General features: G+C 37.0%; 1 protein-coding gene across 2 annotated transcripts; it reads left to right on the top strand.

The window, feature by feature from the left end:
* Positions 1-390: 390 nt before the first annotated feature.
* Naa20 (N-alpha-acetyltransferase 20, NatB catalytic subunit) lies at positions 391-14644 on the top strand. 2 transcript variants are annotated; one of them, XM_026400724.2, is made up of 6 exons: positions 391-533; positions 5137-5161; positions 8224-8314; positions 8936-9071; positions 13851-13996; positions 14448-14644. In XM_026400724.2, exons 1-6 carry the CDS (start codon positions 481-483, stop codon positions 14531-14533), a joined length of 537 nt encoding a protein of 178 aa, XP_026256509.1. In that variant the 5' UTR covers positions 391-480; the 3' UTR covers positions 14534-14644. The 2 variants fall into 2 exon arrangements, with proteins under 2 accessions (XP_026256509.1, XP_026256510.1); XM_026400725.2 differs by lacking the exon at positions 13851-13996.
* The last annotated feature ends 303 nt before the right edge of the window (positions 14645-14947 follow it).

The following is a 14947-nucleotide window of genomic DNA, read 5'->3' as shown; positions in this document are numbered from 1 at the left end:
GCACCGCAAAAAAAATAAAAAATGAAGTATTTTTTTTTAACATGGTATTAGAAAAGATAAGATCACTTTGCGGTTAGCATCTTTGGGTCGGGACACCCAGGAGGAAGAATCCTCTCATTTCTCTTTATCTGGTTTGCTATGGGGCTCCCTTGTGATTCTGGATCTTTTATGCTTTGGTTTTCTAATCCCTAGCAGCTTTTTTCTCCTTCCTGGGAGATTACACTGCTCTACAGTCGGTTTTAAAGTTCTGGGCACCAACAGTCTCTTCCACTCCCCACCTGTATGCTCCTGGCGCCCCAAGACCTTAGAGGAGTGGTCTTGCAATTTCTGACTCTGCCCGCCAGAGGGAGCGCAGTTGCCGCCGTTGCTGTCTACCAACCTGAGGCCCGGAAGCAGTTCTCCTCGCGCGCGGGGCGACTTCCGGCGGAGTGAGCACAGGGTCGCGACGTGCCGGCTTTCCAGGGTGGCGGCGGTGGCGAGATGACCACGCTCCGGGCCTTCACGTGCGACGACCTGTTTCGCTTCAACAACATGTGAGTAAGACATGTCCTGAGCCGGCAGCTCCTGCCCGGGCCCCGCTTCCTGGACTGCCAGCTCTGTCCCTAACTGCGACCCCGGCCGGACCCCCTCACCCAGGCCGGGGCCTGGGAAGTTACCCCGCCGGCCGACTCTTGCGTCTCCTTCAGGGTTGCGGGGGTCCGAGGCCCGGTGGGTCCGGGACTGATTGCGCACTGGCATTGGTGACCTCAGCCAAGGCACTTAAATAACTTCATCCTTTAACCCTGCGTGCCCATTGAGTACTGGGCAACGCCGGGGCCGACTCCAGGTCGTTGTCAGGGTGCGCTGGGGTGGCCGAGCGAGCTGGGCGAGCGGTCCCGAGCCGCGGGTCTGGGCTCCACGCTTAGTTCTGGGGCTTACCGGTTAGTGACTTTTGGGTACTGTGGACACACTAAAGTACCCGCGGCGGAGGCTGTTGCAAGGTTCCGACTGAGGTCAATAGCTAAGTGTTTGCTGGGAACAAATCCATTGGTTAAATTGTATCCTAATGAAGTAACATTGTCATCATTGTGTCCCACCGCAGCAGGTGATGTCGCAGTCGTAGTGTTTGAACGTTTAGTTACTGTATCTGCACATCCCCGGAGTAGACAACTTTTTTTTTTTTTTTTCTGTCGTGAGAAGTCCAGGAAGAGGGCAGATGATTGTAGAGATCCATCGTATGCAGAGTCCTGGGTTCAGTCTGAGTTAAGGCAAGATCCGTGACTTGCAAGTACTTTAAAAAACAAAAACAGTTTATTATCAAAATTCTTAAACATTTAGAAGAGTTGAAAGAATTTTGCCTTGAGCTCCTATAGGTACCACGTTGGATTTTACAGTTGAAATTTTATTTTTACTACACTGGTCTTATCTCACCTTTGTCTGTCCATCTGTCAGTCCCCTAATCACTTTTAAAAACAATAGTGCAATAAGTGAAAACTGTGGGCCAGTGATTCAGATTCAAATGTCAGGAGTGTGGGAAAAACTTTAGGATGAGGTGGATAGGAACATTGAGTAAGGCTTGAAGGATGAGGAAAATGTTGGGGAGGAGGAAGTTCATTCTGGAGAAGGTGTATAAGTGAGAAAACAAGAAGTTTAGTCAGATAGCTGGTATCAGTGTAAATTATAGTAGTTGACTTCTGTATCAGCAGTCAGGGAAAAACAGGTGAAGCTGGTCTTCGGATCCATCGTAGAGGGGTTTAAATGTGATTCTGTGGGAAGAATTTTCTGTTGGGTCTGACTTGTGTTGATTTCTCCCTGTCCCATACACACCTGTTCTGAATGCTCATGTAATCACTTAATCCACTCAATTATGTGGTGCTGACATCATTTTACTTTATTTTATTTTGAGTAAGGTATTGCAAGCTTATATGAATTGTCCCAAGTGATGGAGCCCAGAGGTGGGAATGGGTTGAGCCAGGCATTTTCTTCAAGGAGATTGGCCCTGGTGGTTCTTGGAAAGTTGGTCCCTGACTATAGGGACTGTTTTAAAAATGCAAATTCTCTGATGTTTGAGACCATTGCTCTAAAGAAGTCCCTTGATATCTGTGGGGGATTTGTTTTAGGATCCAACATGGATCCCAGAGTCCAATGATGATCAAGTTCCTAATTTACAATGGCATAATATTTGCATATAACCTATGTGTCTCTGACACACTGTAGATTGTCTGAGATTTACTTATAATGCTTCATATAATGTGAATGCCTTATAAATAGTTGCTTTACTGGGTTATTTGGGGACCGATGACCAAAAAAGTCTATACTCAAAGGCACGAATGCAATTTTTTTCATATATTTTCAATCCAAAGTTGGTTGAATCCAAGGATGCAGAACCCACAGACATGGAAGGCAGACTGAACTCTTAACCAGTGTGTTCTGTGGGGTGTGAAGTAATTAGAGGAAATGAACCAGGCAGGTAAGCCACTTAGGAGTCCTTGGCAATGGCCCAGAGATGATGACTTGACAAAGGCGCAGGTTTGGGAGGTGCAGATGGGAGGTGACATGGTGGCTGAAGTTTCAGGAATAGACAAGTCAAAGCTTGTAGAATCAAAGATCTAGAAAGGGACAACACTGTTTTATATGAAAATGAATAGAATTGAAGGTTATAATCATGAACACTATAATCAAACTTTAGATTCCAGGTCACTTTGCTTGCTTAGCCTTTTCAGCATATACCAATAAGGTATATAGGAGCTCACTTTGTCTCCACTTTTATACTCCTTTTATTGTCATTTTGGTTGGAAACAAAATCATGCAGGGTAGGATTGCAGAAGGAATTGAAAGAAGCATTAGGTATAGACTGTTGCAATTAATTTAACTGAAATTTTATTCTTGGAACAATATTTGAGTGCCTAATAAGTGCCAGTACTAGAGCAGCAATGAAAAGAACAAAAATATTGGTGTCTTTATGGAATTTACATTTTTAGAGATAAAAGTGGTAAATACAACTTAGTGTTCAGTATGAAGGAAGAAATAGAAGCAGGGAAGGAAAATTGGAAGTGCTTAGGAATTCAACTTTAGGTAGGGTGTTAAGGGAAGATGCCATTGAAGAAAGACCTAGGTGAAATGAGGGAGTGAGTCATTTGGATACCAGGAGCTTCCAGATGGAGGGGACAGTAAAGATATCTGTGCAAAAGATATTTCAAATAGGAGGCAGCAACCAGTGTGGCTGGTATATCATGAGTACAGGCGTGTAAGAGATGAAGTCAGAGAGTCAAAGGCCTAGTTCTTGGAAACTCCTTCCTGGGACTTGGGCTTCTCTGTCTTCTCATTAAGACACCCCAGTAGAAAGGTCAGGTAGGCATCTGGGTCTGGACTAAAGATAGGAATTTGAAGATCCTTACTGTGTGGATGATGGCAGGTTATCAGGAGACTATATGACACTAGTGATGGAATAACTGTAGAAAGAAAAGTCTAGAATATGCCCAAAGGTGTCAAGGAGACCGGTCACTGAGGTGGGAGAAAAAACTGATGGAGTCTTGGAGGCCAAGTGAAGAGAGTGTTTCAGGAAGAAGGAATGAGGAACTATGTGAAGAGCTGCTGATGACTAAGTGTAAATCCTATTTGTACATTTCTTCTAGGGAAGAGACAAAAATTTGAGATGCAGATACAGGATACAGAATCGCAAGAGCAGGGTCCTGAGTAGTGAGAGGGGTGGGATCTGCTGGCTGACACTCCATGCCTAGTGACAGAAGTGCAAGCAAGCATCTGGTGGTCATTAGGTGGGTGGATTCACTGGTGGGACTTTGGTGACACTTTCTTCTCTTCTTACTGTTGTATTTTCTTTGTGATGAAATAGGAAGCAGCTGAGATAGAGAAGGGGCAACCTGTTGGAGAGTCAAGGTGAGACGAGAGGATATGAAGTAGTCAAGAAGTGTAGGAGAGTGAATCCCCACACTGTGTTAGAGCAGTGATTCTCCAGGTGAGGGTCAGGGCTCTGCGGGGTCCCCAGGATTGTTTTGGAGTTCTGCAAGAACAAAACTATTTTCTTAATACTAAGATTTTTTTTTAATGCCTTTTTCACTCTCATTGTCTTAAAAGCATACATTGGGGTTTTCCTGATGTGTTATCTTTCAACAGCAAGCATAACAAATCCTTGAAATTCAGCTGGTTTCTTCTAAAGCCAGTCATTGCAAAACTGTTAAAAGTGTCATTGTCGCTAAGTTTTTGTTTATTTTCCAAAATATAGTGATTTCTTGGTAAAGTTATTAATGTTAACATATAATTGACTTAAATAGATTTTCAATGGATATTTTTAATTTTAAAACATCAATATATATAACCTATCTAAACTAAAAGTTGAATACTTTTTTAGTGTAAAGGGGTTTTTTGAAACCAAAAAGATTGAGAACTTACTGGAATAGAGAGATGTAATATGGCATTGTTAAGGGTACCAAAAAACTTGACTATAAATGGGAAGAAGGTTGAAAGTTGCTGGTTTGTGTCTGAAAAAATAACAGTTCCATTAAATGAACAGGAAAGTGAGAGGCCAGAGCTGGTTGGGGATGGAGGATATAGGTTTTAAGAATGGTGTGATGATGGTGTGGTAGTACATGCTGGCACCAGGGCCAGGTTGGGGAAAGCCTTCTTCAAAAATGCACAAAGGAAAATATAGGAATGGGGTCGGTGGAAATGAAGGAGTAGGTAAGTAAAAACTGAATGTTCATATTTATAAGGTGGAAAAGAGAAAGAAAAAACTGTAAGGGAAGGCCCCACAGGCAGGTAGAATCCTTGTGTGAAATGAGGTAGCAGGCAAGTTTGACCTGCTGTCTATATTCATGATACTAGGTATATACCTAGTTGGTCCCCAGCTTCACTAACAATTTACTATCTTCTATAAGATTCTTGTGCAATTTGTTAAGAGTAAAATAATTTGTAAAGCAGTTAAATGAAAATGTATAGACAATTTTATAGTTGCTGTTGACAACTCATGATGGCTACTAGGTAGTATAAACCATCTTTCTTGGCTCGAAAGTTGATTTTAAAGTTGTGGAGTAAGTATATTTTGTTTTCCTGTGGCATATTATTTTTTGTTTAAGCAGTTTTATTAAAACTGGTTTTTGTAAACACTGCTTATTTTGACATTTCTTTTGTTTCTTTCAGTAACTTGGACCCACTTACAGAAACTGTATCCTTTTAAAAAAAAAAAAAAATTAAATGAAGATTTACCAGTAAGGAAAATGGAGAAATAAAAGGAAAAATTACACAAAAGGGCTGAAAACTTTAAAAACCTGTAAATCATTTTAAAAAACAACGAAAACAATAGTTGCCTTAAATCTGCCTGGCAAACTACTCATATATATACTTTACATAAATCTGTAACATTATAGCTCCCTTGCCCACCTTGCCCCATAGCAGTAGCATGGCTGTATGTATATACCAGAAAGCACAGTGACTTCAGTAAGATGGCTGTTTCCCTCTGAATGAAGTCTCCAGTAACCACCCTCTTTGCAATTTTAATTATCGAATCATTCCCAGAGTAGCTTTGGTCTTCCTGTTCCAGGTGGCTCCAGAGCAAATGGTCAGTATGGCAGCAGAATCTACAGAGGGGAGGTTAGTGTGTCCTTCCGTTTTAAGAGTAATTTTGCAAAGCACCATAAAGTACCTGCCTCCTGCCCCACCTGTCTAGTCTATTCGTAGTCCAGAATTAAGCCCAACTTGAAATTGGGACTTGTTACTAAAGTGAATAGAGGATTTGGGATAATAATTGATAGTCTCTATCATCATCCCAACATAAAAATGGGCAGAATATGGAAAGTTAGGACATTCTTGGTTATGTTGCTATAACAGATAACTACGTATCTTCAGTGGTTTAAAATGAAACATTAGATTTCTGGATTATGCTTTATGTCCATTGCAGATCGATAGGATGTTCTGTTAATTGATAATTTAATTTACGCCCTAAAAGGGCATAGTAGAAGCTTGTAAACTTGTAAAGACTTCCATCTTACCAATCAGAAGACATGCAAACTTAAATCAAAATGAGAAACCATATATAACAGAGCAGATGATCCAGAAATTTAAAAAAAGAGAGATAAAACTCAATATTAATGATGATGGGGTAAAAAAAGCATTCTCATAAATTGCTGGTGACAGTATCAACTGGTATAGTCTCACTAGAAGGTGATTTTGAAATATAATACTTAAGAGATTCCATTACCTGAAAGCAAAAATAATTTTTAAAAATAGAGGCAGTTTTTATCATAGGTAAGCAAATTCAGGTCCAGGGGCCAAATTTGGCCCACTTTTTTTTTATGTAAATAAGATTAGATTGAGACGTGCCCATGCTGACTAATTTATTGTCTGCTTCCCTACTTAATGATCATCCTGTATCTAAGTCTCTGTGTAGCATTTATCATCTAAGATTCTTACTTGTTCACTGTCTGTTTACTCATGGACTGTGAATGTCAGATTTACTCTGTGATGCTTGGCACATAGATGTTCAATACATTAATTTTTCTATAATTACATTGGAAAATTAATGGCTAGTTCCTATTTTGGCTTCAGCCATGAAACTGACATGCAAACTTAAATAAAAAAAGAGATATGCAAACACAATTATGTTTTTTTGTTTTGTTTAAAGGAAACTTTTTACCATCCGTTACTTTTCATACTCCTTAACAGGATCTAGTGTAGGATTCTTTTTTACTTATAGTACCTCACCCACTGGCCAGAGACCATATGGTCCACAAGCATAGGAAATTTACTGTCTAGGCCTTTAGAGAAAAAGTTTGCTACCCCTGAGTTACATCATGATAAAAATTATTTCAGGAGAATTTTATTGAAATTTTGGAATTCACACATAACAAGGATATGGTTAAATAAATTAAGATGTATCCAAGAAGGACTTACAAAGTTTTTTGGGAAACTAGAAATGACCCAGGTGTCTCCTGACAGGAGACAGAGTATTTAGATTTGTCTTCATATCAGGGAATCCTACACAGTAGTAAAAATTAACCACAGGTACAGGCTATAAGAGGACTATAGATCAGAAACAAAATTGAGTAGAACAAGAAAAATCCACAAAGCTTTCATTTGAATTTTTAAAATTGTGACTAACTAAAAGTATCTCCCTGTCTTTAAAAGAAAAAAGTCAAAAGTTTTTGAAGAATTTTGAATGCCAAAGGAAAATTCTTACTGTATAATAAGGGAAAATATTAGAATGCAAATCAACTTATACAATGTGCTTTTGAGTGACATCTAAATTTTACAGTTAAATCCCATAATCAAAGTGAGTTCATATTTGAAACTAATCTGTTAGGTCCTACTGGTTGATTTGAGGAGTAGGCAAGATGATTAAGGAGTGAGTGGCTTCATGGCAGCAAGACTGGATGGCCTGCAATGTTAGGGTTGTTTTAGTTCTCAAAATAATGACTGTTCCTCAGAGGAGAGTTTGAGGATTTGAAGAATTTAACACTTGAGGAAATTTTCCAAAAACTTTTTTTTGTAACAGCACTGGTATTAAACCCAGGGCTTTGTGCAGGCCAGGCAAACACTTTACCACTGAGCTTTGTATGATTGATGGTGTCCTCTCAATAAATTGTATCAGAGTGCTTATACTGAGAATACATATAGGAGAGTACCTATCAGTAAGGACACCCTAGGGTCAAAGAGTTAAGTAATGAGCAGACATACTTGATTCCTTTAATCACATTTTATCTGCATTATTAAAATTTGAATCAGTGGAGGGGAAAAATAGGTAATTATTGCCTCTGAAAGGACTTAGGTTGTACTTATTTTCAGTTTCATGGCTGAAACCAAAGTAGGAACTAGCCATTAATTTTCCAGTGCAATTATGGAAGGATAAATATATTGAACATCTATGTGCTAAGCACCACAGAGTAAATCTGACATTCATAGTCCATCAGTAAACAGACAGTGAACAAATAAGAATTTCAGGTGATGATAAATGCTACACAGAGACTTAGATACAGGATGGTCAGTAAGAAGGGAAGCAAACTGTCCAAGAACTTTGGAGTCCTGATTCTTTGCTTTCTAGCAGTCTCCATTTTACAACTGAGATGATATGTCTAGGCAATTTTGTAAAAATTCAGTGCTAACCTAAATATTTCATGTATTGGGCATAATTAGGAATTTTACAGAGCTGAAGATAAAGTAACAATTATGTTTTTTTGTTTTAAGGGAACTTTTTACCGTCCAATACTTTTCATACTCCTTAACAGGATCTAGTATGGGATTCCTTTTTACTTACAGTATCTCGCCCACTGGCCAGAGTATTTCATCGTTGCAGAGGCACCTGGTGGAGAATTAATGGGTTATAGTAAGTATAAAACCACTAGCACTTTTTTGGGCAGAAAGTTAAGATTTTAATGTAGATTTCAACATGATTGCTTTAGACTGTAGAATTGGAATCATGATGCCTGTGTTTTATTTTCTCTTCAACTACTCAAAAGCTTACTGATCACTTCTCTTTTAGCGAATGTTCTAGGTAACAGAGAACCAGGCAGACATGATCTCATTTTTCTTGGACTTTCATTCTATATTTATATCATGGTTTATTTGGCATATATAATATGTGGATTGTATCATCTTCATTGAATTAATAGCATTACTAACAAAAATTTGAGCTGTGAATTCTCTTATTGTATGTACATACCCACATATATACATACCTCCATGAAAACTTTTTCTGATTCTATAAACAGATGTGGCATTTCGTTTGCAAGGGAATTTTCAAATAAATACCATTAACTGGATACTTAAAAATGAAAACTTTGGGGGCTGGGGTTGTAACTCAGTGGTAGAGCACTTGCCTAGCGTGTAGGAGGCACTGGGTTTGATTTTCAGTACCGCACATAAATAAATTTTTTAAAAAATGAAAACTCTGATTTTATGTTAATCAGTGTGTCTAGTTACTGAATGCTTTTGTTGTTGTCGGCAGTTATGGGTAAAGCAGAAGGCTCAGTAGCCAGGGAAGAATGGCATGGGCACGTCACAGCTCTGTCTGTTGCCCCTGAATTTCGACGTCTTGGTTTGGCTGCTAAACTTATGGAGTTATTAGAGGAGATTTCAGAAAGGTGAGATCCAGTTTTTCAAATATACTTAGTGATTTATGACTGTAGAACATCTGTAAGATTTTCCCCCATTTCTGGCTGAGTAGCGGCTGTGTCTTTGCAGGGTTTTATTTTCAACTTCTAGTAGTTCTTAGAACTGTCTGTCACCTATTCTAAGTGATGTCATTGTTCCTGTTTTGTTATTGAGGAAAATTAAGGCAGAGTGTTGCAGTGACCTGTCTTAGGCCTATACGCTGGATAACTGGTGAAATCAAAGATTAGCCTTCAAGGAAGGTTTATTTTTGTGTTCTTGCTACTATGCCATAAGTTCCTAAATTTTGTTATCATTGTTCTGAGTATCTTAGTAGAATTTTCAGTGTTCCTGTACCAAAAGAAAATAGTTCCATCTTAAGTTTAATAAATACTTACAAGCCTAACAGCTTGTAAAATAGCCACTTTGAAAAGATAAACTGAAATAACATGCATATTCATTTCATTTTTAACTGTGTGGTTATTATCTATTAATGATATGTGCACCAAGGGCATTGAATGGTTTAAAAAAATTTTTTTTTGTTCTAGAGTGCTAGGGGCACTCTACCTTGAGCTACATACATCCCCAGCTCTTTTTATTTTTATTTTGAGACAGGGTCTTGCTAAGTTGCTGAGGCTGGCCTTGAACTTGTGAACTTGTGATCCTTCTGCCTCAGCCTCCCAAGTAGCTGGGATTAACAGGTGTGTTCCAGTGACTGAATGACTTTTTAAACCTTGGAAATAGATTCACCATCCTGTTTCCATTGCTATTCATGTGGCACTAGTGCTTTTTAAAATTACAGCAACTGCCAAAAACCCAGCTTCATAAAAATATTATGTAATTAAAAGGAATGTAGCATAATGTTGAATTTGTTAACTACTTTGAACTACAATTTTGCCAGTATCTGACATAAAGTTTTACTGTGTTTTCCCTAAACATCTTGAAAATCCTATAACCCTTCTATGAATTTGGGATACCCGAGTGCACAGTTTGGGAACTGCCAACATTATGACATTTTAAAAAGGGAGAGTCATATATTAAACACTCTCACTATGTGAGATAAAAAAGTAGTACAGTAATTAAAAGGAAGGCTTATCCCATTTCTCATTCTAGAAAAGTCAAGATAATGTAAGTCTGACCAATTATTCAGATGCCATTTATTTCTCAAGGTAAATGTCTGAAAGAGTAGTAGGAAAGTAGATTGTTATGAAAAAAAGGTCTGGAGGCTTAATTTTCACATAATTCTTGGACTTAATAAAGGCAAATTTTAAAGAAGTAACTGTGGCCACAAACATTCTGAGTCAAGTAGGATGCCAATCCCTTTAGAGAATAAAGGAAATGGTGTTAGCTGGAAAAGAAGTTGACTCTAGACTTTACAGTTTTGTTTTTAAAGTTATGCCTAGACTGAATAAGGAAGGGAAGAAAATTTTTAATAATACATAGTTTATACACATTTATTAATGACATCCTTGTTGGAAAAAAGTTATTTAGCATTCTTGTATAGCAGATAGAATGATAGGAAATAAGTTCCAACTGTAACCTTGCACATGTGTAATTAATTATAGGATAGATTATCTATCTCTTTGAGTAGAAAACCACTAAGCTTCTTCTTCCCTTCTAGTGTTAGAAGCTTCATTATTTTAGGGTAGCTGTTAAGACTTAAGTTATTTGTATGAGTGTATGTATAAATGCATGTATTTAAATGTATACATTAAAAGTAGAAACAGTAGATAATTACCAAAAGAGGAGACAAAAAATTTGATAAGAATCAGTCCAAAAGAAGAGAAAGGAAATTTAAACTGGCAATACAAAAAGTATGAAATAAAGCAGTAGCTATGAATTCAAACACTATCAGTAATTAAAATAGGAAATGTTAGGACTAATGATTCCAGTTAAAAGACAGAAGTGTATTGTATTTACAGGAAATATTTATAAAGATTAAAAAATGCACAAAGATTGAAAGAAAAATTTAATGTATCATGTCATGCAAAGTCTAATGGAAAGAAAGTTGGTGTACTTCCATTAAGTTACATTATAGTTGAATAATTATTACCAGAGTAAAGAAGGGTCATTGTATACAGATAAAAGATTTAATCCATCAAAAATATGTGTTAGAAATTTTATGTACCCAGTGATATAAATTCAAAATAAAAATCCAAAACTTGACAAAACAACAATGATAAATAGATAGATGATTATTACAGTGAGAAATTTGAACATGCTTATTCCTGATAGAACAATAGACAGAAATTGGTTAAGGGTATAGAATGAAGGTCAGTGAACTTTTTCTGAACCAGAGAGTAAATAAAGTTTTCAGGTCACCTGAGATCTGTTGCGTTGTCTTATATTAATTTATTTTTAACTCTTCAGAATTATAAAAGTCATTACTTACCTTGAGAGCCAATTCCTACCTTAAAGGATTTCAATTAGGTACTATAACTTTCTGCAAAGAGAGCTTTGGCTTTTCTGGCAAATTTTAGCAAACATTTAAGAAATGACTATAGTAAGGTCACTTTTACACAAGCAAAAAAAAAATCTTGGAACATTCTTCAACTTATTTTTTAAGGCTAGGATAACCTTGATAACAATACCTGACAAAAAACATGAAAATGGAAGAACTGAGGAAATCTCATTCCTTAAGTGCAAAAAAATAATCCCAGAAAGATCATGGGGCAAAATGGGTTCAGTGGATAACATCAGGAACAAGGTTGTTTTAACTTCACACTAAATGAGAACAACTGTTTTTTCATTAAGTGCAGTAAACTTGATACAATCCAATATTCATTCTTGATTAAAAACCAAAAACAACAAACTGTTAGCCAACTAGGAAAAAGGAAGAGAGTGTCCTTAACCTAAAAGAAAAATTATTATCAATAATAAACCTCTAGTAAATATACTTTATGGTCACTAGATGAACATTCACAAATCAATTCCAGGGGCTGGGGATGTGGCTCAAGCGGTAGCGCGCTCGCCTGGCATGCGTGCGGCCCGGGTTCGATCCTCAGCACCACATACCAACAAAGATGTTGTGTCCACCGAAAACTAAGAAATAAAATGTTAAAAATTCTCTCTCTCTTTCTCTCTCTCTCTCCTCTCTCAATCTCTCTTAAAAAAAAAAAAAAATCAATTCCAGATTTATTAAAAACTTAGATGTAAAAGGCAAAACTAAAAAGCTCTTTGGATATAAGATAGAAGAGTGTTTATGTGACCTCAGGGTACAAAAGAATAACTTGGAACAGGTCAAAACGTGCTTAACTGTAAGAAGAAGGTTTTATGTTCAACCTTACTAACAACTGGAATAAATTTGATCATCAAAAGACACATTGGAGGGCTGGGATTGTGGCTCAGCGGTAGATCGCCCACCTAGCACGGGCGGGACCTGTTTTCAATTCTCAGCACTACATAAAAATAAAGGCATTGTGTTGTGTCCATATACAAAAAAGATATTTTCTCTCTCTCTCTCTCTCTCTCTCTCTCTCTCTCTCAAAAAAAAAAAAAAAAAGATACATTGGAGATGATGATAAGACAAACCACAAACAGGGAAAAGATATTTCTAAAAATATTGTATAATGCTGAATATCCAAAATACACAGACAGCTGCAGCTTGGGGGAAAATTGTGTGAAAGACTACTGAGTATTGAATAGGAGAAATCTAAATGATCAATAACCAGAAATATATTCAGCCTTGTTAGTAATCAAATGCAAATTAAAATCACACTGAGATATCATTACACCATTAGTGTGGCAAAAATAAAAATGTCAGTTGCATTAAAGCTTGTTACTGTGGGATTGGAGTCTCATCCACTTCTATAGAAGGGTAATAAGTTTTACAAGCAGTTTGGAAAACAGGTTGGCATTATCTAATAAAGTTGAAAACGGTTATGACACAACAATATATATCCTAGTTATAGATCTTAGATGATACTATTCCACAAGATGCTCAATAAAAAAGTTTTCATAGCAGCATAGTTAGCGGTAGTGGTTGTTTTATATGTGTGCTTGTGTGTTTGGCAGTACAGGAAATTGAACCCAGTGCCTTGCACATGTGCTAGGCAAGAGCTCTCCCACTGAGCTACATCAGCCTCCACAGCATAAACTGTACTAGTACAAACTGGAAATGCTTTTCAGTAGGACCATGGATGGCTTGTGGTGTATTCATACAGTGGAATGCTTAACAAAGTGAAGATGAACAAGCTCCAGCTCACAGTGCTGACTGAGGCGAATCACAAAGGAATGCATAAAGTCTGATTCCATTACATATAGACAGCAAACAGGAGGAACTAAACTATAATAGATGGCAAATTGACAACAGAAAGCAAACAGAAAATAGTCTGGTCACAAGGGTCAGATGTGGAGACCTCTGAGTAAATGAACGTATATTACCACAAAGACCTGTGGGCTTCAGGGCTGCAACCAGCATCCTGCTATGGCTATTTGCCGTTTGTGCACATGAGAGAAAACATCATGTGCTATGACTGTTTTATAAAATAAGCATATCAATTACTGTGACATAGAATACACAGTAATTTTTAAAAACCAGTAGCAAAATTGTAGGAAAAAAATTATATTTTAAGAAAACGTATTACAGCTTTTGACTGTTTGCAAAAACAGTCATCTTTTTGTACCGCAGAATTGTCAAGCTGCAAAGTCTTGTTACTGAGTAGTAGTCAAAGCAAAGTAAAAACAAGTATTGTTTTTAAAAATCTGTATTTATTCCTAGGGTTTCTCACATTCCAACATCTTTCTTTTTTTTTTTTTTTTTTTTTTTAAAGAAAGGGTGGATTTTTTGTTGATCTCTTTGTAAGAGTATCTAACCAAGTTGCAGTCAACATGTACAAGCAATTGGGCTACAGTGTGTATAGGACGGTCATAGAGTACTATTCAGCCAGCAACGGGGAGCCCGATGAGGATGCTTATGGTAAGCTCCCTTCCAAAGCAGTAACTCCAAGAAGAAGCCAGAACAGTTAAATTTTTTCTCCAGGTTGAAATATTCAATTATTTTAATATATTAAAAAGAACCATATTGGACTTGGATATTTAAATCACCTTTAACATGTTTATGAACCTTATTAGTGATTAACTTACATTAACTAACCAGTGGTCAGTTTTTATAAATTATTATTTCATAATATTATGAGTATGGTATTTAAGATCGAATGTGTATGATGAATTAAATCCTGGGTGGGGTTTGGTTAGCATCTGATACACTTGGAATTGGAAGTCTTACTTATAAATACATTTCTCTTAGAGTCTGGAAGTGGGAGTATAGGACAAAATCTTTTATGGGAACTTTACCTACATACATTTAAAATTTGATATGAAGTGTTTTGATACTTGGATACTTCACATTAAACTTTGCTTCCTAACAGATATGAGGAAGGCACTTTCCAGGGACACTGAGAAGAAATCCATCATACCATTACCTCATCCTGTGAGGCCTGAAGACATTGAATAACCATAGGCAGTGGTTCTTAGGCAGTTGTTCCAAATAGTTTATGGACAATATTATTTTCATTGGATGTTCTTGGAGCACTATTAGGAGAAAAGTAATCATTTAGGTCTTAAAGACTTTTAAGAAAATACAGGATATAAACATTTTCAATCTCATTGTTTCCATTTAGCAATATCACATGTCTTAAAGCTGTTTGCTCTAATAAAATTCAATCAAGAAGGCAGCTAGGTCAGAAGGAAGCTTTCCACTATCATGATTCATAATGTCCACTATATGCCGGGAAAAGACTTGCTCCAGCCTCTTAAATTCTGTGCCTGAGAACCACTGCTGCATATATATATATAAATATATTTTTTATTTTGTATTGAACTGTTAATTGAAGCTTTAAAAGCATATATGAAATGTATAAATCTAAGA

The sequence above is a fragment of the Urocitellus parryii genome, chromosome 6 (genome assembly GCF_045843805.1).
Source record: "Urocitellus parryii isolate mUroPar1 chromosome 6, mUroPar1.hap1, whole genome shotgun sequence".
Lineage (NCBI taxonomy): Eukaryota > Metazoa > Chordata > Mammalia > Rodentia > Sciuridae > Urocitellus > Urocitellus parryii.
This window is presented reverse-complemented; position numbering and strand designations above follow the sequence as displayed.